This window comes from Chinchilla lanigera, unplaced genomic scaffold (assembly GCF_000276665.1).
Source record: "Chinchilla lanigera isolate Chin_1 unplaced genomic scaffold, ChiLan1.0 scaffold00087, whole genome shotgun sequence".
NCBI classification, from domain to species: Eukaryota; Metazoa; Chordata; class Mammalia; order Rodentia; family Chinchillidae; genus Chinchilla; species Chinchilla lanigera.
In genome coordinates this window covers 5,852,394-5,875,516 of record NW_004955488.1, presented here as the reverse complement: position 1 = coordinate 5,875,516, position 23,123 = coordinate 5,852,394, and the positions used below count along the sequence as shown (strand labels likewise).

Genomic DNA, 23,123 nt, shown 5'->3' with positions numbered 1-23,123 from the left:
TTTTTTTTGTACCAGAAATCAAACTCAGGACCTTTCACTTGCCAGGCAGGAACTTATGCTGCTGAGCTAAATCCCCAGCCCCTTTTTCTCCATCCTTTTGACTTTCAGTCCTTAATTTTTTTGAGTTAAATGTTTCTTGTATGCGATATATTGTTGGATGTTGCCTCTTGATCCGTTCTGCCACTGTTTTTGATTGAGACTGTTCATATTGATGGTTATAACTGATATGTAATGATTTACTCTTGTCATTATATTCTTTTTCTGTTTCTGATTCCCTGTCCCTTCTATTTAATTGCTTACCTTGCCTGGTGGATTGATGCTATTGAAATTCTTGGAATTGTTGTCTTTTTGTAGATTCTCCACAACTTTTTGAAGTGCTGGTTGGTCATGAATTCCTTCAGGTCTTCTTTATCATGGAATTATCTTATTTCTCCATCAGTTTTAAACCATAAATTTGTAGGGTACATCATTTTTGGTTGGGGGTGGTTTTCTTTTCGGGCTTGAAATACTTCATTCCAAGCTTTCCTTGACTTAAAGGTTTCTGTTGAAAAGTCTGCTGTGAATCTGATAGGTTTTCCTTTATAGGTGTTTTCTTTTCTCTAACAGCTTTTAATATTCTGTTCTTGTGTTGAATTTGTGGAATCTTGATTATTATGTGCCATGAGTAGTTTTTTTGTTGGTTTTTCTGATCATGGCTATTTGGAATTCTACATACCTTATTTATATGTATATGAAATTCTTTCCATGCTTGGAAAGTTTTCTGTTCTTACATCTGTGAATAAGCTTTTTACATCCTTTATGCTGTCTTCTTTTTCACTGATTTCAATTAATCTTATTTCTTCTTGGGTTGACTTTTCATGGTCCTTTGCTATTTTTAATAAGACTTTCATTTAACAATAGTCAACCATAACCCTGTCTTCTAGATCTGTTATTTTATCTTCACATTGGTTAATTTGGGTGCGTATACAGTGCCTTAGTTCATGAACTTGATTCTGTGATTCTAGTCACAAACTGAGATGAGAACTGAATCAAATTCAGTAAGGTTTAATGTTGACCTTATGAGGAAATTTGACTTGGTTTTCATCCAGTTCAGTTTTGTGGCCAGAATCATGGAGAGAATTGAGTTTGTGAGCTGAGGTACTATTGTACTTTCAATAGAATTTTTCATCGCGTCAACAGCTGTTTGAACATGTTTTATGGCATCCAGTTCCTTCCTATATTGGGCATTCATGGTTTCCCTGTCTTTCTTAAGTGCCTCTATTCTTTTTTCATCTGTTTCTACTCTAGATCCACTGACCATTTCCTTCATTATGGTAATTGTTTTGTTCTGTCAGAGACACATTGCAGCTGTTACTTCTGCTGTTACCATTTCAGAAATTTCAGGTTGGTAGTTTTTGGTTTCTTCCACCTCAGTGCCCCCTGGATTTGCCCTGGGTGAGGTTGCATCTTGCTTCCATGTGTTCTCATTTTCTATTATTTTTGCTGTTGTTTTCTGTGTTGAGGCTTATAAATTGCATATGGTAAGTAGCTTTACTAGTAGTATCAAGACAGATGACTATTGTTCAGAGATGTCTTCTAGGGGTAGCTAGGTTTTACCTCTTCAATTTATTAGGGATGAGAGGTTGCTGCCTATTTGGCATAGCACCCAGTTCTTTGGTACTGGACTATGGTACTATTTATGAACCCAAACCATCTCAGTATTGGCATACAAGGAAGATCAACTGATCAGAACTATGCCATTTCAGTTGAAGCTTTACAATTAGCAATAACAAATGCATCAAGCACAGTGAGGAAAATGATGAACTGCCAGGTATGGTGACACATATATGTAACCCCAGCACTTGGCAGGCTGATGCAGCAAGATTGCTGAGAGTTCAAGGCCAGCCTGGCCTATATAGTAAGTTCAAGGCCAGCGTGAATAAGAGTAAGACCCATCTCAAAAACTTTTAAAAACGAAAAAAAAAAAAAAAAAAAAAAACAGAAAATATCAAACTATGGTAACTAATAATTTTCCACCTTTAATTCTAGAAACAAGATTTATAGTTTGTTATAGTTTATGTCTGGATGTCCCCCCAAAGCCTCATGAAGTTCATGGAGTGAGGGCTTTTTATGATCCAATGCTGGGATTAACCGTGTGAGTGCTACACTTGCCTTAGGGCAGGTAGCCTGCATACAATATGAGGAATGGAAAGAGGCTTGTGCGCCCTTCTCTTGGTTGTCCCTTTTGTTGTCCTACACTGTGATGGATGCTTGTCCCTCTGCCATGTATCACCCCGCTGCCTCTTCACTGTGAGCAAATAAACCTCTCCCCCTTTAACTTTGGGCGTTGGGTATTTTTGTCTCAGCACCAAGAACAGTAACTAAGACGTTGTTTAATAAAATCTAAAATGAATCAGAAAACTGTATACAGTAAGTATCCACTCAATAGAGCAATTTTACCCTAAGGGGAGAAAATTTACAAGGGAAAAAAATAAAGAAGAAAAAAAAAAGTAGATGTAAGGTTGAAGGATAAAGGAAGATCACCCAAGCCTTAGGAATTTGAAGAAGATAGGTTGGAAGGAAAGGGAAAAACATTAACAAAAAAACAAAATAACTAAAAGTAATGTTCATACTCACAAGAAAAAAAAATAAAAAGCAAATGAAAGCAAACAATAAAACAATTTTTAAAGACCAAAAGTAGAGGAAAAAAACTAACCAAATTTCTCTGGGATTTCAGGCCTGTTTATCTTCTAGGGTCTATAGTTTTGTGGCAGTGTTCGATTCAAGGTGTGATTCTGCTTTCTCTGGTAGACAAGAGTGGCAGTTAGTGCCCAGGTCCATGCTGGATGACCCCAGCAAAGCAGCAGTAGGATTAGGGCAGGGTGCTGGTTCCAGGACTTTCCAATCCACAGAAATTCAAGTTGAACCTGGCCTCTGGTAGTGGCGTGGGGCCTGAGTCCTTTAGCTTGTAACTCTGGGTGTTTCTTGGCAGCCTGACCAGGGCTCCCTGACCATGGATGTCTCTTGTGGATGTCCCTCACACAGGCAATGTGAGAGTTTAACACTGGGAGCCCTGAGATGAAGACAACCTTGGGCTACTCTTAGTTACAGGTCCAGCTGCCCCTCCCTAACACGGCATCTGACCAGCCAACCTCTCCAGGAGCTGTGGCAGGTGCGTGGACTGGAGTCACTCACCAGCTGTTGCACTGGACAGCACCTGCTGCTCCATTCCACCAGTGCGCTTCTCCCCCAAGGCCTCTGGAGTTGTGCACTTTCTCTGTGTCTCTGTAGATTCAGTCTTCCTTTCTCACAAACCACAAAACCAGGAGCTAGGGAAGAAATGCAGACTGCCCCTTCCTTTTTCTGCATTGTGCTCTGTCTCAGTTTCTCTGCAGGCTCCCTTCAGATCCTTCCTGGGTCCCAGGGGTCCACCTCCCTTCTTTTCTTCCCCCAGTTATTTTCCAGTGTCTGGATTCTAAATCTTGGAGACTTATTTACTGCTGTTTATTCCTCTGCCATCTTCCCCAAAGTTCCACCTTGTCTTGGTTACTTTTCTCACATTGCTGACACAAAATACCTGACACCCAAAGTTATGGAAGGGAAGGTTTATTCAGCTTAGTCTGTGGAGGTTTCAGTCCATGCTCGGCTGGCTCCAAGGCAAAGTGGCACATGGCAGAGGGCAACAGTTCATGGCAGCAAAGCAACAGCAAAAGAGAGGAAGAGTGGCAAGCAGCTTCTTTCCCTCCCTTACACTGTATGCAAACTACCTGCTGCAGGGCGGGTGTAGCATTCACACCCATAATACCAACACTGGATCATGAATGAATCATAAACTCTAGAAGTGTGCCCCATGACTGCATGAGGCTTTGGGGGTCATCCAGACACAAACCATAACATCCCTATATGTAATTTTGGAGCTTTGTACTGGGACACAGATTTCCTGGAAACATTTTAATCTTGTCAAGCCTTGCTTTTAAAGTTAGAAGCTGGGTGTAGTGGTACATGCCCATAATCTCAGCACTCAGGAGACAGAGGCAGAACATGATTTCAAGATCAGCCTGGCCTACATGGCAAGGCCCTGTCTCAAAAAAAAAAATTAAAAATTAGAAAAAAATAGAACTAGCTAAGCTCTTGGGGCTAATCTGACCCCACTCTGGACAGGAACCTTTCACAGACTCCTGCAGGTACACCAGCTTTTCCTGGCCCTTGCGCCTGTGCTGGGTACACAAAGACTTGAGGGGTGCCCACTGCAGCCCTTTCCCTCTCCAGTACTATAAATTCTACTTGTCTTGGCCTCCTGTGTTCTCAGTTCTGTTTTCTCAGCTCAGAGCAGCTGTGGAGTTGAATTCCTGCCCTGTGGTGCAGCTGTGCACTCTCCAGGTGGGAGACAGGGCTCACATGACTCTTTCTCTGCACAGTACGTCCCACATGTCTCTTTTCCAATACCTAAAAGCTGTTTTCTAACATCTTATCTGGCTTTTAGTTATTCAAGCAGAAAGAGAAACCCCGTTCCTGTTGCTGTATCCTGGGAGCGGGAGAAGCTTGCTGTTGGACTCTGCATCGCTAATGGATTTTTTTCCCCAGCAACCAGTAGGCATCTACCAAGGCAGGCCCTGTCCCCCTGCCTGGGAGGGAGTATCTTTCCTCCCACCTAAATCCCCTTGAAGAAACTTGCAAATACTGTGCCTTCACAGCAGCCAGCCACCTTTCATTGGCATTTTGTTTTCACATAATTTACCAGGGCAGAAAATCCTACTCCCAAGATCTGTGTAAGGCTCCTAACATCTCAAAAGCCACTGCAATGTCTTTAAGGCTAAACTACTCTCACTGAAAATAGGAAGACACAAAATGTGAATCATAAATACTTGGAACTGAAGAAAGCCCATGGCACCCAACTTAGGTTGGAAATCATGGTTAGACGCTAAAAGCCCTGCCCAGACCCTAGGGGAGAACTGTTCCCAGTGTCTCAGGAGGACAGTATTTCCCAGAGCACCCAAGGAGTTGGCCTGCTTAGCTTAAGGTCCCCACCTGCAAGGAGGAGCTCACTGTGCTTCTGTGGTAGATGTGCCCTTTAACTGTGCTCTGAGCTAAGGAAAGCAAGAAAATACTCTTTAAACCAAATCCTTCAGTGGGCAGGATAATCAATGTGTGTGTGGGAAATCAGACCACGGTGGTTTCATACCTTTTTCAGAATTACTTCTGCACAACTTAGATCCTCTTCCCCCATTCTGGAGAGAATGGAGAAATGAAATCAGTATCTTGAAGCCACGTAAGGAATATTCCAGAAAGAGCGGGCACCTGCCTGTAATCGTAGCAAGTCTGAGGCCATCCTGAGCTACTTAGTGAGTTCAAGGCCACCCAAAACTACACAGTGAGACTCACTCAAAACAAAACAAATGGGAAGCATCAGGGTGCTCAGGGAAAGCAGACTCATTTGGCTAAAAGGAAGAAGCTGGGTCCAGGAGATGGAGATGGTTGAATTGGGGTTGAAGGGATGGGTTGCCACTGCCTGTGGGACTCTGGGAAGGCACCTCCTGTGGGCACGGCCCTGCCAGGCTGGTGGGGCTGGGCGCTTGCAGATGCAGGGTCTTCCCTTCACCTTACACATGAGCAGGCCCTTGACAATCCCAGGCCATGGGCAGGACCTGCACTGCCAGGAGGAAACTCAGTATTTTTTTAAAAACTTTTCACACTGTCTTCCAGCAAGGGGAAGGGCCCAGCCGGCAAGCACTACCATCATGGTCAAATTTCCAACAAGTCAGCTTGTGAGCAGATAATCAGGTGAAATCCAAAAGACAAAAATCAAAGGACAGATGGAGTCTGAGTGGATCTTCTGTCCTGCCAGTTCCAAATCCAACTTGAACGTCCAGACCTGAAACGCCTTGGAGTGGCTCTCGGGGTATAAATTAGACGGCAACTTGGGGAGGGTGGGAAGAGCAGGGTTCTCTTGAATTGTTTCCGTGTCATGTAGTATAAAGGGCACCATTAATTCTCTTTGCCTTGTAAAAGCCATTGGTTATGACGTCAGAAGAAACCCATGTGCAGAAAATGTTTTAATAACTTACATGATGGTGCTTGGTGTTCTTGATTCTAAAGGCACCAAATGAGGAAGCCAAAATTCTCTAGCAGTTGCATATTTTGATAAGGAAAATGTATTTCTGTCTTCCAATCTCCATTCATGACCCAAGTAATTTAAATGTACCTGGTCTGCTTTAACATTTTTATGCAGGTATGCTTTCAGACGTGCAATAATTCGTAGAATGGTTTATTTCCAAGTATGCCTTAAGCAGAACAAATGTGTTTCTTCTACATAGTTCCTTGCCTTCATATGTAATATTAATTTAAGCAAACTTGTATTTTATGTGTTTGTAAACTATGAAGTAAAGAAATGAACATTTTACGGTGCTTATTTCATGTATCATGAGAAATTGTAAATAAAACTATATAATTTTACCTAAAAAAAAAAAATGAAATCCACTTATACGTACATAAAAAGTAGGCAAGAACTCTTAGCATTGAAATCTGGGCAGATGAGAAAAGGCACTTTGGGATCAATCTGAACCTTTGGCTTTGTGTTAAAGTCCTGCTCTGTCTTAGCTGTGCTCACGAGGACTTCCAGCCTCTTATCAGAGTAATGTAACAGGCACACGGCCTGGCTGCGCTGCCCAGAACCTCCCAGACCTTTTCCCTGTTGGCCAGGATACTTCCAACCTGACATGGTGGCCACCACCTGTCCCTCGTGACTCCATGTACAGCGGTATCGTAAATGACGTACAGGTGTCGTCATTGTTCAGAGTGTCTGCCCTCTGGAGGACTTCTACACGTGTCTCACCAGTCAGACAAGGCTTCACGCTGCCCTTACAGCTGAACAAATGTGGAAGTTACAAAATCAAGGAAGCCTCAGTGACTTAGCCCTGTCCCAAGTGCAAGGCCCCAGGCAAAAAGCAGCAGCAGCCCGGGGCAGAAGCACAAGTGTCCTTTCTGCTGGAGGGTGCTGCGTCCCTGCAGGCTTGCTGGGGCACTGGGCACCCTAACACGAACGTCTTGTGTTTTGCGTCGCGTAGAGCCTGCTGTACCAAGCTGCATTTGTGCGTAGCTCCATTTCTGTTTCCCAGGGGCAGCAGGGTCCCACATGGCATGTGGCAGGGGTTCTCTCACAGCTCCTCCTGGTATCTTGTAGAGTTCCTGCATGTCTGAGGCTTAAATTCGGAGTTTGTTAAACTGCAGATTATATGGTAATGGTGTATACTGCCAAAGCACTGAAGAGAATTTCTGTATCTGGGTTGGCGGGTGGGCAGTACTGGGACAGAACCTAGGGCCAGGTGCGTGTTTGGCACGGCTGAGCTATACCCATGGCCCTTGTGCTGGGGTGGGGTGGGTCACTCAAATACAAAGACCAAAACCAGATTTATCAAATGGCTCAGCACTGATTTCCGAACCCCCACTCTTTTCAGATGGAAACAAGTGGTCATAAAGTAGGCCTGTTTGATTTGCTAGGTGGCTGGCTTTGCGGAGCACAGCAGTGCTGGTTTGGATGGAGCAGGGACAGTGGCGCTGGGAGCTGGCAGGGCATGCTCACACTCAGGGCTCCGGATTCTGAGTGTCCGCGGCGCGTGTAGAAGCTTGTAAAACCCACCCCTAGGATAACAGAGCAGCCTTCCCGTCTTCCGCTCGGTCCCCGGGGATGTCTGTCTGGCCCCCAACGTGTAGTAGTGCAGTGACTGACAACCTGACACTGTGACGCAGGTGGTACCCTACTCAGCTTGTAAGCCAAGCTCTCACACATGCAGTAGGTGTTTAAGAAACTTTCTGATGTGACCAAAATCACAGAGAAAAAAATTGCAGTACATCAGTATTTTACTTGGTCTTTTTTTTTTCTTAACTTTTCAAAAAGGATTTGCTGTAAGTCTTCAAGTCATCTTGTCCAACCCAAAAGCTGTATTTAAGCGTCGAGGGTCCCAGCCGGGGATGCAAGAATCTGACTTTCTCAAACAGATAACCACCGTGGAAGAACTGGAACCGAAAGCAAACAACTGCACCAAGGTACTCGTTGCCCTTACACGGCCTGGCCCTGTGTGTCAGCGCTGTGTGGCTACCCAAATGTTTCCCTCCCCTAGGTCCTCGTGTGGCACACTCGGACAGAGAAGGTCAATCTGGCCAACGAGCCCAAGTACCGCCTGGACACAGTGAACATCGAGGTGTAGCGTGCCCGGCCGGTGGGGGCGGGAGGGTGCTGGGCGGCAGGCTGCAGAACGTTCAGGTACTGTGGGCTCTGCTTCAGTGCAGCCGCCTGCACCGTCACCCGGCGGACGTCTGCTCCAGCAGAGCTTGTGAGCTAGCGAAAGCGACTGGATGGTACAGAATGTGTGTCTTGTCTTCATCTGTCCTGCATGTTTTCTCTACAGTTTAACTGGAAGATTCTGTGTGGTATGGCTAAAGCACACTGCAAACTGTCATTCTAAGTGTCTTATGTACTTTTCTTTCCCCATTTGGCCTTATAATTGGTAGAATTGTGAACAGGCTTTAGAAACCAATGATGAGTATTTTGTCAACTAAACATTCTCAATTCCTGACTTTGCAACATGAACGTTTGGAAGTTAATGGGAAGAACACACTATAGCGGGAAGAAAAACCAAAAACCTCACAGAAAGGTCTATGGATTCACCTGTTTAATATAGGGAAATAACATTTTGTCAATACTAGGCACCATAAAATGTAAACACAATTACTGTCATAAACCTGGATATACCTTCAAGGATTGAAAGTAGCTTTGTTTTAGTTACCCTGTTTGCATATAGTGCAGAAAAGGTCTTCATGTTTTAGCACTATGTACATTAGCAATCCAAATTCAAGAGGCAGATAAAATTTGAATTCTTTAAACATTCATTAAGTTCTATAATAACATCCAGGTTTATCTTCCTTTCACTAACCACGTTCCCTGTTAAAGCACATCGTAACAACAGCACAGTGAGGTGAATGATGAAATAAAAAGAATTTTGATACACTAGAAAACAGTGCTCAGTGATACATTTACATTCTATTTATATGATTAAACATTTGATCATACAGTACCTTCCTACGGATTACTGGCTAATTTGGGGTGGGGTTTATACTGTTAGAGGTATTACTAACGTAACTACTTCCCTTATATGCAAACATTAGAGCTATAATTTTATTCAGAGTAAAACGGATTATGCAAGTTGACTGGGCAGCTTCTCAAATAATGTGGCTTTATGAAATCAGGGAAATATGAGCAAAGCTGCCCTGGACATGAAATGGTTTCTCAACCTGCTTTTCACCACATCAAAATAATCGGCACAGACCAACACGGTCAATCAGGTCATTCTTAATATGAACAGACGGGGGGAGAAAACAATTGTATGTACATGAGTAAACGGGAACTAGATGCATTTAGCGAGGAATGTCAGGTGTTCGTTCTGGATGAGGCTTTACCGACTGCTCATTTCCACAGCTGCGTGCTCAGCGTCTGGCCCGACGAGCTTGCCGGCCAGCCTGCCGTGGTGCTGGGGGTCTGGCTGAAGCCCGCGGCGGAGCCGGCGCTGCCCACGCCCATGCTCATGCCCGCCATCTGCTGGTTCACCTGCGGAGCACAGGAAGGCTTAGCGTAACAGGGCGGCTCTGAGCGCTTCTGCCTCCAGCCACGACTGCACGCTTGTTCAGGAATGTGAAAACCAGTCAAAGCACTGGGATAAACGCAGACTGACATAAAAATATGTCTTTATAGAAAGCAATACCTACTTTGTTTCCTGCTTACTTTCTTCAAACTTTTAGCATTGTTCATAAAGTGATCTCAATCATATTCTATTTGCCCATTTTCTGTATTCAGTTTTTTATCCCCAAAGATTAACCACAGTGGAAAAAATACCAAAGCAACCTTTTAATTTTTATCTAAGTATATGAAAATAGGTCCATTAATCTTTCAACTATATATTAAGATACTGTCCTCTCAAGATTAAAAAAATTTTCGTAAAATACTTCACAATTATTCTATAAAGTTTGTACAATGGTTATAATTTTTTGTCAGTGATTCTATGTCTGTTCTAGAGCAATTATTCTTTTTGTGTTCAAATAATATAGTAAGAGCTAATAGTAATTTCCATTATATGCTATAAAGTGAGATTATTTAATTTGCTGGTGGGGGCGGGTGCTGGGGTTGAATCCAGGGCTCTACACATGCCAGGCAAGCACTCTGTCCCTGAGCTACACCTTCACCCTGTTTTTAAAAATTTTTTGGGACAGGATCTTGCTAAGTTGCCCAGGCTGGCCTTGAACTTGTGACCCTCCTGCCTGGCTGAGGTCACAAGCGTACGCCACCACACCCAGCAACATGTTTTTCTTCCAGAGGAGGATTTAAATCAGTTCCTGAGCCTTCGGACTTTGTGATGTCCTACTTACAGACTGGCATTAAAAGGAAAGGCAAGATTGACCATCAAGTACAGAGTGAGTTCAGAAGCCATGCTCAGGGTAAAAGTGTATTATTCTATTTGCAACTTTTCAAGGACCCTAACAACCACCATGATGAAATGCCCGTGTCTGACTGCGCAGGCAGAGCCATCCTCAGAGCCACCGGCCGTCAACGCCGCTCACAGTGTTGGCGAAGGGCGTCACCCTTCTTCGCCGCTGCGAAGGCGATATCCTGCCTGCTCAAGTGTTCTAGCCAGAGGTTCCCAAAGGTACAGACCAGCATCATTCCTTTATACCATGACTGCAAAAATATGACTTGGAGCAGTCGTGGGATAAACTGAGCCTGCTGCTGTCAGGGGCGTAGGAACCTGTGTCTAAGAGCTGAAGAAAGGAGGAGGGCACCTGAAACAGCAAGGCTGCTCTCAGCTCTGAGCTAACTCAGGCAAAGAAAACTTTCTCCACATGAGGCAGTGTCGGAGACAGTGACTTGCACAACTTAGAGGAATTCTTGAGCCAGTGCATAAAAAACATAAAAATCACTGGACATGTAAAAAGAAATATAACTTTACATGGATACCTGAACAAAACATGTCTATAAATCCTAGAGGCGGCAATAACTTTGTGACATAGACGACCGCCTTAACTGCTCAAAATATTGTGCTCTGAGAATATGAGGCTGGGGTTTTTTCCACTTTGTAAACAGCGTCCCAGTAAGACTCCCGAATTATTAGTATGCAGGTTGATATAAATGGTCTTCACACACGAGACCAAAGACCTGGGTAAAGCTTGATACTAAGGTGTCAGACAGGGAGTCTCATGATGCCCATGATCATTTCTAGCTATTACAACTACATTGGGAATGTCTAACACTACAGTTGTGTTACAGTCTGAAATAGGGAAAAAAAAAATTCTTTTCAGAAGAAATATGGACAATAACAAATCACTTAAACTTCCTAATATTTGTAATACTTTCACTTTATACAACATTAGCTATTCTGTACCGTAAATCTAGACCATATGATTTCAAAACAACAACACTTCAAAAACAACAGGATTTCTCTAATTCGAAAGAAGTGGAAGGACAAATGGCCCCTACCTGTGAGAGGCCCCACTGGGGCTGCTGAGCTTGTGGGAGGCCGAACTTGCTCTGGGGCGCACCCATCTGTCCCACCATTCCTCCTTGGGGACCAACAGCATTTTGAGAAAGGGGCATCACACCAGTTTGTGCATTTCCCATAAACCCATTGGGCATGGGCATGCCCACCATCATGCTTGTGCTCGGACCCATCACGTTTCCTAGGAGGCCAGGAGCCGCAGGCACAGGTACACCCATCGAAGGGAAACCTTGAAATGTGCTTGGTGCTTGTGAGGTAAACGGTATATTTGTGGGTCCCATAAACACACCTGCATCGTAAGAATAGTGAAGAGAAAAATGAATACAGAAAATAGAGCTAAACACATCTAGCCATGCTCACCTCTATAAACACAGAAAGAGATTATCATGTTCCTTATAATAAAAAACTTTCCTCCCAGTCTGGTTTTTCCTACCACTTGGAATAACCTACACTTAAACTTTCAGATTTGGGTATTTCTACAGTGCTAGAAAATCAAGTATTACTCTGAAAAAACTTAACTAGAAAATGTAAATTTCAGGCAGTAGCCACAAGGTATCTTCTATGGTGGGGGCCAGACTCCCCAAAATAGTCAGTGTATGCTGACCCGCCTAAAACAGGAAAGGAGAACCGACTATCATTTCAGCGCATGTGTGAAACGTTGCTCATTCTTCTAGAGGAAATGGAATGGAAGACTGAAAGTGAATAAATTTTATGCTTGTATTTCACTGTAATGACTAAAAATTTCAAAGGTTTTGGAACCCATGGATAACTCAGACTGCCTGCATTGTCAAAAATTTCATGTAAATCAAATTTCAATAATTCTTTAAAGATAATTCATGTCTTATGTGCTTGTGAAACAATATTAAGTGATGTGTGAACAGCCTGTTAATTCTTGATGAATAAAGTTTTGGGACTGTTTCATTTGTTTCATAGTTGTATAAAGTGCAAAAACCAAAGCAACTGTTGCCGTAGGAAAGCAGGTAAGAAATATAACTGATATTATTACAATTGCGAAGTACTTCTAGTAAGGTCACTGTAATTCACTAAAAGCGCACTTCAAAATTAATTACCAGGAGTGCTCTGCTGTTGAATGGTTCCTGTGCCGTACAGAGATAAGATAGAGTCTTTGGAGAGTTGTTTCTTTGCTACTTCTTCTGATTTTGTGGTTTGCTCAGTGAATAGATCCAGATCCCCGGATGTTACTGTAGCGAGGGTAGCAGCTGCTGGTACAGAGGAATTCCCCTAAGATCAACACCAAAATAAGTTGTTGAATTCTATACAATGAAGCATAACTCATCTAGTACCTAAAATCCAAATAAAGTTATGAAACTAGGAACTGAGGTAAAATGGTGATATTCAAGATGACTGTTCATAAGCCCACTCAAAAACATCTAGAATGAAGGTATAATGTTTCTTAATTTCAATCTATTCATGTGAAAGAGAAACTAACGCTCTTGCACAATGAACTGCGTTTTCCAGCTGGGCTCATACAGTTTTTCTACTCCTCACATTTGGAACATAACGGGTCTAACAGCTGTATGGACATTGCCTCAGGACCACAACCGATGCTTCAAGGAACAAACTGGTACCTTAGAATAAAGAACATTTTTAAGCTGGGTGTGGTGGCACAAACCTCTAATTTCAGCACTCTGGGAGGCTGAGGCAAGAGGATCACCAAGTTTAAGCCCAGCCTGAGTGACTTAGTGAGATCTGTCCCAAAATAAATGTGAAATAATGCAGCTCAATATCTAGTATGGGTTGGGGGGTGTGGGTGTAGGGATCTGCAACTAGCAGACTGCAAGAAGTTGAAAGACTCCATCTTCTCAAAGGGCACACTGTTGGATTCTTAAGTATCTCATCGAGGGCAGGTGCTGGGTTTTGTTTTCTGAGACAAGGTCTCACCTATGTAGTCCAGGCTGTCCCTGAAGTTACCATGTTTAAGGCCAGGTTGGCCTCAAGTCTGCAGCCGTATGTGCCACCACACCGGCTTCTAGATCAGTCCTAACAAACTAACAGTTAAAATGGACACAAACACTCAGTCACGGTATATCCTGTACTCCATTTGGAGGTAAAGGAACACCGATGTAGCTATTTAATATTAGAATTCTATTTACTATCTTGCACACAGATAGGAGTCAACACACTGATCTTACCTACTCATCTCTGCAGTCATCAAATATTTTCAATATGCAAAGTTTCTAACATTCTATGAAGACTAGTAAAGGCCGCTTATGTCTTCTCAAACTGTACATTAAGGTGAGTGGCAAACAGAAGTTAAAACAATCCCCTGGCTAGAAAACCATGCAATAAATTAACACCCAAATGTTCTACTCACAAAGTAGGCGGAACAGTCATTTTCAACCCATAATGGCTACTTACGGAATGAGACACTTTGTTTTGCAAAGTTTGATAATATCAAATGTAACATGTAACAGTCCCTTTGCATAAAAGATACCTGAGCTACCAACGAATGAACAGATCACAGAGCCCAAGCGCATGAGCTGACGCAGGCAGGCAGGCGGGACCGGTGCCCTGGCTCATGCCCGTCACGCTGTGCCCTTCTGCACACACGGCACATCTGTGAGCACAGTGTGAGCCTGCCTGCTTGGCATGTACTGTTCATACCGTTAGCTACCAGAGCAGCTACATCCCTAACTGAGCTTTTTCCTCACGGTTAGAGTCTGTTCATTCTAAGAATCTGTTTAACACCCTGGGGGCTTTTCCCTGTAGATGTAAGCGCAAGAAAACCCAAAATGGTTTGTGAAACTAAAATTCCAATTTCATACAAGAGCAGCCCAATATTCCCATGACCTAAACATCACGTGTTTTTTCTGATGAAGGCAGACAACATGGAACATCTACCTGAACATGGATACCTAGCAGTCTAAAACGACAACCTTAAACAGCACAGCTGTAAGCATGCAGATGCCCCTTTATTTCTGGTGGTGTAGGTGCCAGGAAGAGAGAATGATGCTCGCCTGTCATTTCAAACTTCAGGGGGCTATGAGGCCCACCAAAGACTCTCTGGCCTTCTAGGATCCAGTCCCAGTCTGTGCCACAGGGGTGTACACGGGTGTAGAGACAGCGCACGGGCGAAGAGCTCTGTGTGCTCCACTGGGCTCTGGATCTGTCCCTCCCACCACCCATGGGCTGTCCACGCCCAGCTGCTGGCCAAGGAGTCCTACGCCCACACAGACAGAGCAGACGGTCAAGTCAACTGATTTCATACTCACATGCAGAAAGGCTTTTACTAGAACTCACACATGCTTGAAAGAAAATACCACGAGTGAAAGAATAGGCTTCAGAGTAGTTCATAATCTGGGCATTCAAACTAGTTTAAGCTCAATTTCATATATAGAATATCCACCACAATGAGTAAATCATACAGTGTATGTGTAAAATCTGTAGTTCATTTTCAGAGGTGCTATTTTTTGTTGTTGTCTTTGTCTTTTTGAGACAGTGTTGCCCTGAAGTTCAGACTGGCCTTGAGCTCACTTTGTAGCTCAGGCTGGTCTAGAACTCACAACAGTCCTCCTGCCTCAGCCTCCTGAGTGCGGGGTTACAGGCATGCGCCACCATGCTCAGCTTCAGAGGCACTATTTTTAAAATGTACCTGGATTTTAATCTTTATTAATATGTAGTTTATTTAAATAAATAGTTATACGTAGTTTATTGTTTGAGACAACATCTCACTATGTAGTTCAGGCTGGCCTTAAACTCACTGTATAGCTCAGACTGGCCTCTAGCTTGCTGTAATCTTCCTGTCTCAGACTCCTGAGTGCTGGGATTATAGGTGTGTGTCACCACACCTGGCAATATATGTAGTTGAAATAATAATTCCGTTCACCAAATGCTCCAAAGAGACAAACAGACAAGACTTAAAAACTTAACCGTCATCGTACCAGGTACCGATCAGAACGCCCTGCCCCTCCTAGGAAGGAGCTCTGCACCCTATCACAGCACTGCTGTACAGAGGAGTTAAAGAACACCCACACTGTTCCACTTACTGCTACAACAGTGAACAGAGCATGTGAAACATACCCATGCCTCAGAGGTGATGTCTAATTCTCTATGCGGACGCAAAGCAACTTGTACCTCAGTGGAACTTAAAAAAGCCTAGTAGCTCTCACTGCTTCACTGTGGGAAGCCAGGCTGAAATAAATTGCTTTTCATGCTTAGACTGTCAAATATACTAAGTGTTTCTTTGAAAGCCACAGTATTAGACAACCTGCAGCCTTGTGCAGAGCCATGCCTGCACAAATTCACAATAAATGTTAATTAATCAAAGCAAGAGTAATAATACTGTTCACCTTTTTATGTGTATTACAATAGAAGGAGAAAGGACAAAGCCATAAAATGAGCTACCTGCTGAAAATAAAGACTACAGGCAATTCTGATAAAGATCCATTTAATTATTTTCTCAGAAACCTATGTGGTTCAATTCTAGTGCTAAGTGTACAATAATTCACATCAAAATATGTTTAATGTTACTAGTTTCCTTAATACGACCTAGACTTTTTTGTATTAAAACTACCTATATAAATCAGATATGGCTCAGGTTTTCTACAGAAAAGAAAACACATTCCTAAACAGTTATGCCATACTGAAACATACTGATGATAAAGTTTAAATATAAATAGAATCTTATTGTTAGGTGCTTAAGAACTGTTTGTACCCTGAAAGTTCCTGTATTTTACCTGATGAAAATTTCATGTAATGTTAAGAAGACAATTCAAACTTTCTTCTCCATTAGTATTTCAAAAATAATCTTGATCATTAATATTACTACTCTAAACAGTTCTTCACACACACACACAAGGCAAGGGAGGTTTTTAAGCCAATTTAAAGCATAGTTTAGCTTCAGCAAAAGGAACATACATACTGAATTTGCTAGAACTTCCTATTGCAGTCACAACTAGCAAATATCCACAGTTTAAAAAACTCTGAAGTACGTGACCCTGTTCATTTTAGGTCAGGCTAAGGTAGTCCAAGTTTTTCTCTTTGCTTATCATAGATGAAGAAGCAAGTATCAGAACTTTAAATATCTTATGCTTTGTGGGTCAGATGGCCCCCACTGAAACTTTCCAACTCTGCTTTGGCAGCAGTGAAGTAGCCAAAGACAATACTTAAACCGATGGCGATAGTTGGGTCCCAATACAACTTTATCTACTCAAAATAAGCTGCAGGTTTAGTTTGCCAAACCCTGGCCTAAGGGAGTTTTTTAAAGCACTGACTCCTCAGAAACAATTATTTCAAAATTAAGTTTGTGTAATGTCTCAAAAAGCAATAATCAGTGGCCATATAAGACCATGTATTTATCACATACCTGAGCTGGGGGCATGACAGTTGCAGGTAAAGGATTAGAAATCATGGGTCCAAAGATGTCCAGATCATCGCTGAGGGCCGGCCCCGTGGCTGTGCTCCCATTGGTCACTGGTGCTTCCGCAGGGCCATCTGAGAATACAGATTCTTAATATAGAATCTCTTACATGATCTGTCCCTTTGCCCAAAGAAACAATTTTTAATATTATTTATTCTCCCAGAAATACTCTCTACCCAGCAGTTTCTAGGTATGTGCCCAAGCCCCCCTTTTAACAAATGGTACCACACTATTCACAATGTTCTGCATACTTATTTTTCGGAGGTCTCCTCTTGCCATTTCTAACTAGTTTGGAAATACACTTTTGATGACTTAAAATTTCACCTGATGAAAATTTCATGTAATGTTAAGAAGACAATCCAAAATGTATTTTAAAGTTGCAAGAAGGGGGAAAATCAGATTGTTAAGACACTATTTAAGTTGATTCTACAGGAAGCATTTATAAAATTCTCAAACAAATTCTTTCTTCAAGCAGACGCCTTTATAGCAGTGCCAAGACATGGAGCTATTATGAAGGGGGACGCTGACATAGCTTCTCACTGAAAAACGCAAATGGAAATTGTGACAATGTAACGTTTAAAAGACTCTTACACGTCCTTCTCACGTTAGGAAATAGGCAGTCCCAAGGTGCAAGAGGTGGGCGTCCCCAAGCAACGCTCTGGGGGTGCACAGCACCTCTCACAGTTTTCTTTGGCCACAACCAAAGAACAGTTCAGAGTTCCAATCTCTTGCGACTTGGAGACTAATCAGTCTTCGGTTTGAACAGTTTACAATCATAGACTCCTCAAAGATAGATCTTAAAAAATTTTAAAACAAACGGGATGCTTTGTGCAAAGTGGATACTCAAACACTTGTCAAATTTAATGAAAGCTCTTCCACCTACTACATTATTTTCACCACAACCCACAGAAATTGACTGGTTTCTCCTCTTTTTCCAAGTATAACTATAGAAATTGGAACCTTCATTTCCCTACTTAAGCTTCAGTAAATTAGACAATCATTAGCATCAAAAATTAAAAGTTACATTCAAGTATTTTTTTACTCTTATTTATATAAAGGCTTTTGAAACCTCAACTAGGTTAATTTGAAAAATAACAACTTCAAGTATATGTCAAGTTATCTTCAGTGATAATCACATTATCTGAAATGTTATAGACATCACAAAGAAGTTAATCATTAGAGTGATTAATGGTTTAATCATTAGGAAAAATTTATGAAGAAAAACTTCAACATTAGAAAATGCAACTGACTTATTTTTGGGGCAGTGAATGAAGCAAACACCATGAACTGACTTTTACCACAGAAAGTGGATCCGTTTCACAGGACACCAGGACGCAGTAAGACGATCACGAGGTTCTTCCACTACATGCAAATTTATTTTTTCATTACATCTATAAATTGTGCATCTTTCAGAAATTCGATGTCACTTGCAAATAGTATACTCTACTCCACCCTAAATATTTCCTTATCTATACTTTCAAATCTAACTCTTATGCAGCATCTAGTAGTATATTAATCTATAAAGCATCTAGTACATTCCTTGGTTTTTAAAGTCTGAGTTTATTCCTCACAGGCTTGAGGTTTACCATTAGGATTAGCTATTGGGACTAATAACATGTCCAGTGTCTCAGACCTAGAGAAATAATCTCAATTTTTAGGGCAAAAATAGCAACATATTCTTGTGAAAGACTCAAGACCCGTAAAAATGAAGAAGCCGCAAGTGCCTACTATCCTGCATAGTGATGTACATGGACTTAATTACACCGTACACTTCAAATGGTTTAAATGGTAAACTTTATGTTACATATTTTACCACAATTTGAAAACAATATACACAAGTACACAAAATATCTCTACAAAAATTATTTAAGTGTGGGTGGTGGGAGAACTGCATCCTGTGATCCTGCACAAACCTGTAAGAACTATTTCATGGGTGTGCCTACAGTTTTCTGATTTTCACCATGACAGAATAAACTAAACACCCGCACTGTTTAATGTAAGTTCCATACAGCTCACGCGCATTTTTTCCCAGGGAATGTGACTTCTGCTTTCGCCACCACACTGAAGTCCGTTCTTGCATTTTGTGGTTTTTAATTAAAATGTTAAGACAGCCTCCGGAAGCCTCAGGCCTTCCACACAAACACACCGGGCCCCCTGGAGAGCCCCCAGCACGGGTTACTGCCACTGGCATGCGTGTCAACTAACAGGATAAGCCTGAGGGGGCACAGACCCCCTTGGAATGAGACCAGAGGGGCCGCTCGCTTAGGGAGAGCTGCCTGTGCGGGAAGCTGGCACTGCTTGCCATCGGCTGGGGAAGACCCATCTCTAAAAACCCGAGGGACGAACTTCCTGCGGGGCTGGCCACAGCTTGCACGCCCCAGACTGCTGCGGCAGGCACAGAGGCTCCTCTGCTTCCAGAGATCTCCCTGCTATCTCGAAGCCAGCCTCTCCCCACGGCATCCCTTTCTCACGGGTTCTGGAGTCCACTCCCATCAAGTTTCCTTGCTGCTACAAAAGCTACACTCTGAGATTTGCTGAAAAACAAACTGTTAACCTAAATGACACCCGTCGGCCTTGTAAATACAAGTTCCCAATGGGTTTCAATGTGTTTGCCAGTTTTACATACATTTGGCTTACTAAACATACTTCTCAAAAAGTATTGCTTCAGCTCATTTTGAAGGTAACTTTTCCTTTTCTGTATTTAAAAAGGTCATTTAAAGACTCATTATCATTACCATCATTGTAGTTATCACATGTATCCTGTACGTTTTTAAAGAACATTTACATGTTAGTGTTTTTGTCCACATAAAAGATCAGACAGACATCTGCCACTGTCTCCAGGTGCAGAAACTAGGCAGAGCGCGAAAGCCACCTTCAGTGTCGCCCCGGCTTAGGCAGTGCTCCTTTTTTTAAACTACACTTCACTCACCAAAAGCCACCTAATTACAAGTGAACTGAATAACAAAGAAGCGCAGGGGAAACTGCCCTCGGAACCCTGGCCGAGCCTCGGGCACCCTGCAGAGGGCCCTGCTGAGCTGCCCCACGGTCCGCTGGGTCCCGAGGCTGCGTGCCAGGCTGCAGCACGATGAGGTCGCACCGGCGCCGCAGCGCAGCACGGAGTGAGACCCGGAGGGTGGGACGAGTGGGCAGCACAGCTTCTCCCCCGGGCTTCGCACCCTGCTCTTGCTGTTTGATTACTGCTCTACAAAAAGAGCGCAGCAAAGGCGCGGGTGACTGGTGGAGCTGCAGCCTACGTGGCATCTGCTGCTCTGTGAAGGACGCTACGAGCGCACGTGCTCTCCAGGCTGCACTTGTCCGAGTCCTTCTTTGGACTGTTGGTTCCCTCGGGTCAGAAAGAGACGTTTCTCTTACGTCTCTCCAGGAAATTCACACAAGTCACTTAAAATTCCAAGAACTAAAACTAGGTTTTACATAACTGAATTATTTGTACCAACTCTGAGAAGCAGGGACATGAACAGACCAACATCATTCTAAGCTACACTCAAACTTCTCATCTCCACTGTCCACTGCTCTTGAACCCAGGCTATCTTCTTAAGTCACAGGGAAGAAATACACCAAGAAGAAACTGGGGGAGAATCAGCCCTCAAGGAAGAGTATTTCAAATCACTGGGAGTTTAAAGTGTTCTTCTGATCAAGGGCCCATTAATAGCACAACTTTTGCTGACTGAATTTTAAAAGCTTAGAGGCCACAAAAGCAACTGAATAGCAAGACAGGAAAAAAAGTTTCAGAGAAGCATTTTAAAAATGAGAAAATAATAAGGCTTATTCAATTTAAATGGCTGAAGCAGGGCAAATCATAATTTTACAAAATACCTAAAGCAGCACAGGTTATGTGCTGTCTGTGTGTCCCTGTGCAGACGCAGAGACACACACCCAGACAGCCACACAGCGTCCTCTCTCAGGTAAGGAGCTGTCGGTGCAAGCAGGCAATCAGAATTCACCACAGAACGCGCCGTCCTGTGTGTGTTCCCTGCCCAGCTACAGAACAGCGGTGGGAGCAGCCGGCAGCAGGACAGGACGCCTGGCCTTTAATCAGCACGCAGCAACAGGAGTCGGGGGTAATAAAAATAATGGGAGAGCCAGTGTACAAGAAAACCCAAAAGCAAGCGGAAGAAATTTAGCAGGGACATCATAAAGGACAGTAATGAAGCACAGAGGACCCCCTGAAAAGGCAGCATGCAAAGGGAAGAAATTAAGAAAATTAAGAAAATTAAGAAATGGAAAATGAAGAAATAATATTTCAATCTTTAAGGCAATGCGTCAACTAGCAGCTTGTGGGTAACCGTTTTCTTTCAACATTACTCTCAAATTTCAGGTTAATGTTTCATTTGTGAGCTGCGTTCGTACAAACATTTTAAACTGCACCCATACTGGAAATCGGTTTTTGAGCTCCCAAAAAAGCTGTCAGTGCCCCATCTTCCTTGAACATAAGGCATGCTCAGCATGCATCTGCTGACCTGCTTCACGTCATGATGTTCACAGTGCTCAGAAAGGTGCCATGTCATGTACACCAGCGTCCTTAAGGCCAGTCTCTATCATCTAGAAGTCTTGATCGATGACAACTGAGCCCGTTAACTCTATTAACCTTGACTATACCGGAACCCAGCCGACACCAACAATTCAAAGAGGAGAGGGTAAACAAACTTTTAAACTCTTCGTGTTTTCCTCTCGGCCCACCCCAAGTACCTTTGAAAATTTATAAACTAAAAGGAAATGAGGACATAACACTTCATATTTTAATAGCACATGTTTGAACACTAATATTCATCTACTTAAGTCGTACATGCTAGGATACTCTAATCAGCTCTACGTGAAGAATCTCTATTTAACTTCATGATAAGCTCAAGGGACTCTGCCAATGACTTCCACAGGGACTGCAGTGGATGCACCTGGCAAACAGTTCATTGTAGAGCCAGTCTGAGAAACTGCCCCATCCTTACCCAAGAGTAAAAATGGTTTACATGGCCATCGGCTTATCCCCCTAACAAACCTCCCCGCGAGCAGGCACTGACTTCACTACTTGAGCCTGGCCTGGGACTGGCCCGGGCTCCCCCGAGGCTGTGAACCTCTGAGATGGAAAGGCCAGGCACCATCTCCACTGCAGGTTGGAGCACCTCTGTCTGATCTGCAGTGAGGAGGTTCACCATGAGATTTCAGGGCAGAAGTTTTATAGCAAACTGAACTGGTCTGGATGAATGGCAGGCAGCCTACTAACTCCACCTCCTGAATGCTTCTCCTGAGACTGCGAAGCAGCAGCCCTCCGAAGTGCCTTATTCCCCAGTTTCCATTTTTTAACGTCCTCTGACCGCACTTACACGGGACGTGCTTCAGTGTGCCACAGAGTTCTGTACGCTGCACTGGCCCCATGCAGTCCCTCCAGCCACGACACCAGAAAGAGACTACGGCTGTCTCCCTCAGGCCTGCCCAAAGAAAATCCTCAGTAAACCACAAACTAAAATGCTTTCCACACAGATCATGGACCGACGTCTGCGAAAAGCAGAGCCACTGCCGATAATACATTAACATGTGATCCTACCTTTGATTGGGAAAAAAAAAAATGACCCTCTCTTAAAGTACCCGCGATTTCTTGGCTACAAATCTCTTGTCAGTCTTGCTCTATTCAGCCCGAGCTGCTCCTTCCTCTGTCCCCTGCCTTGTGTCCTAGGCCACATCCTCCTAGAAGACCCCGTCACTGCTGCCGGTCCCACTGGCTACTTCCTCTTCCGCCCTGTGTGCCAGCCACGGCTTCCACGCCATCTGCCTGTTGTATCACAAGCGCTTCCTCACGAGAATCCCCACACCAGCGATTCCTCTCTGCAGCTCAGGACTACACAGAGGCTGGAATTCTCAAGCACAGGTCAGTCTCCTCCAGCAGCCACCCTGCTGGCTGCAGCCACAACCTACTCTTCTACAGACCTGCTCCACATCTTACTGTATCACAGAGAGGTGTCCAAGGCTGTCGGCCCAATGATAAGATGCGGGCGAGCTGTAAAGCATACAAACTCTACAGAGACGCTAACAGGTGACTTCCATAAAACATTAAACTACTTGTAATAAGTACGCATGGTACAAAATAAACATATTTGCCTCCCTAACTAGCAGCAGCAATAAAATTAACCTATGAATTAAATAAAATTTAAAGTCAGGTGTGGTGACGCTCACCTATAATCCCAGCACTGGGGAGATTGAGGCCGGCTGATCCA

General features: G+C 43.3%; 2 protein-coding genes across 10 annotated transcripts in view; one reads left to right on the top strand and one right to left on the bottom strand.

Annotated features, from left to right (window-relative positions):
- The window catches only part of B3gat2 (beta-1,3-glucuronyltransferase 2), a 60,420-nt gene extending 51,051 nt beyond the window's left edge, over positions 1-9,369 (top strand). The window contains exons 3-4 of the mRNA XM_005404478.2: positions 7,874-8,022; positions 8,097-9,369. Coding sequence (XP_005404535.1) covers positions 7,874-8,022; positions 8,097-8,183 — 236 coding nt within the window. The 3' untranslated portion in view covers positions 8,184-9,369. The remainder of the gene's footprint in view (positions 1-7,873; positions 8,023-8,096) is intronic.
- The window catches only part of Smap1 (small ArfGAP 1), a 108,202-nt gene continuing 93,712 nt past the window's right edge, over positions 8,634-23,123 (bottom strand). For all 9 annotated transcript variants that reach the window (XM_013504423.1, XM_013504424.1, XM_013504425.1 and 6 more), the window contains 4 exons: positions 16,846-16,973; positions 12,590-12,761; positions 11,501-11,808; positions 8,634-9,580 (listed from right to left, as the gene is read on the bottom strand). In XM_013504423.1, the coding sequence (XP_013359877.1) occupies positions 9,440-9,580; positions 11,501-11,808; positions 12,590-12,761; positions 16,846-16,973 (749 nt within the window). In that variant the 3' untranslated portion in view covers positions 8,634-9,439. The remainder of the gene's footprint in view (positions 9,581-11,500; positions 11,809-12,589; positions 12,762-16,845; positions 16,974-23,123) is intronic.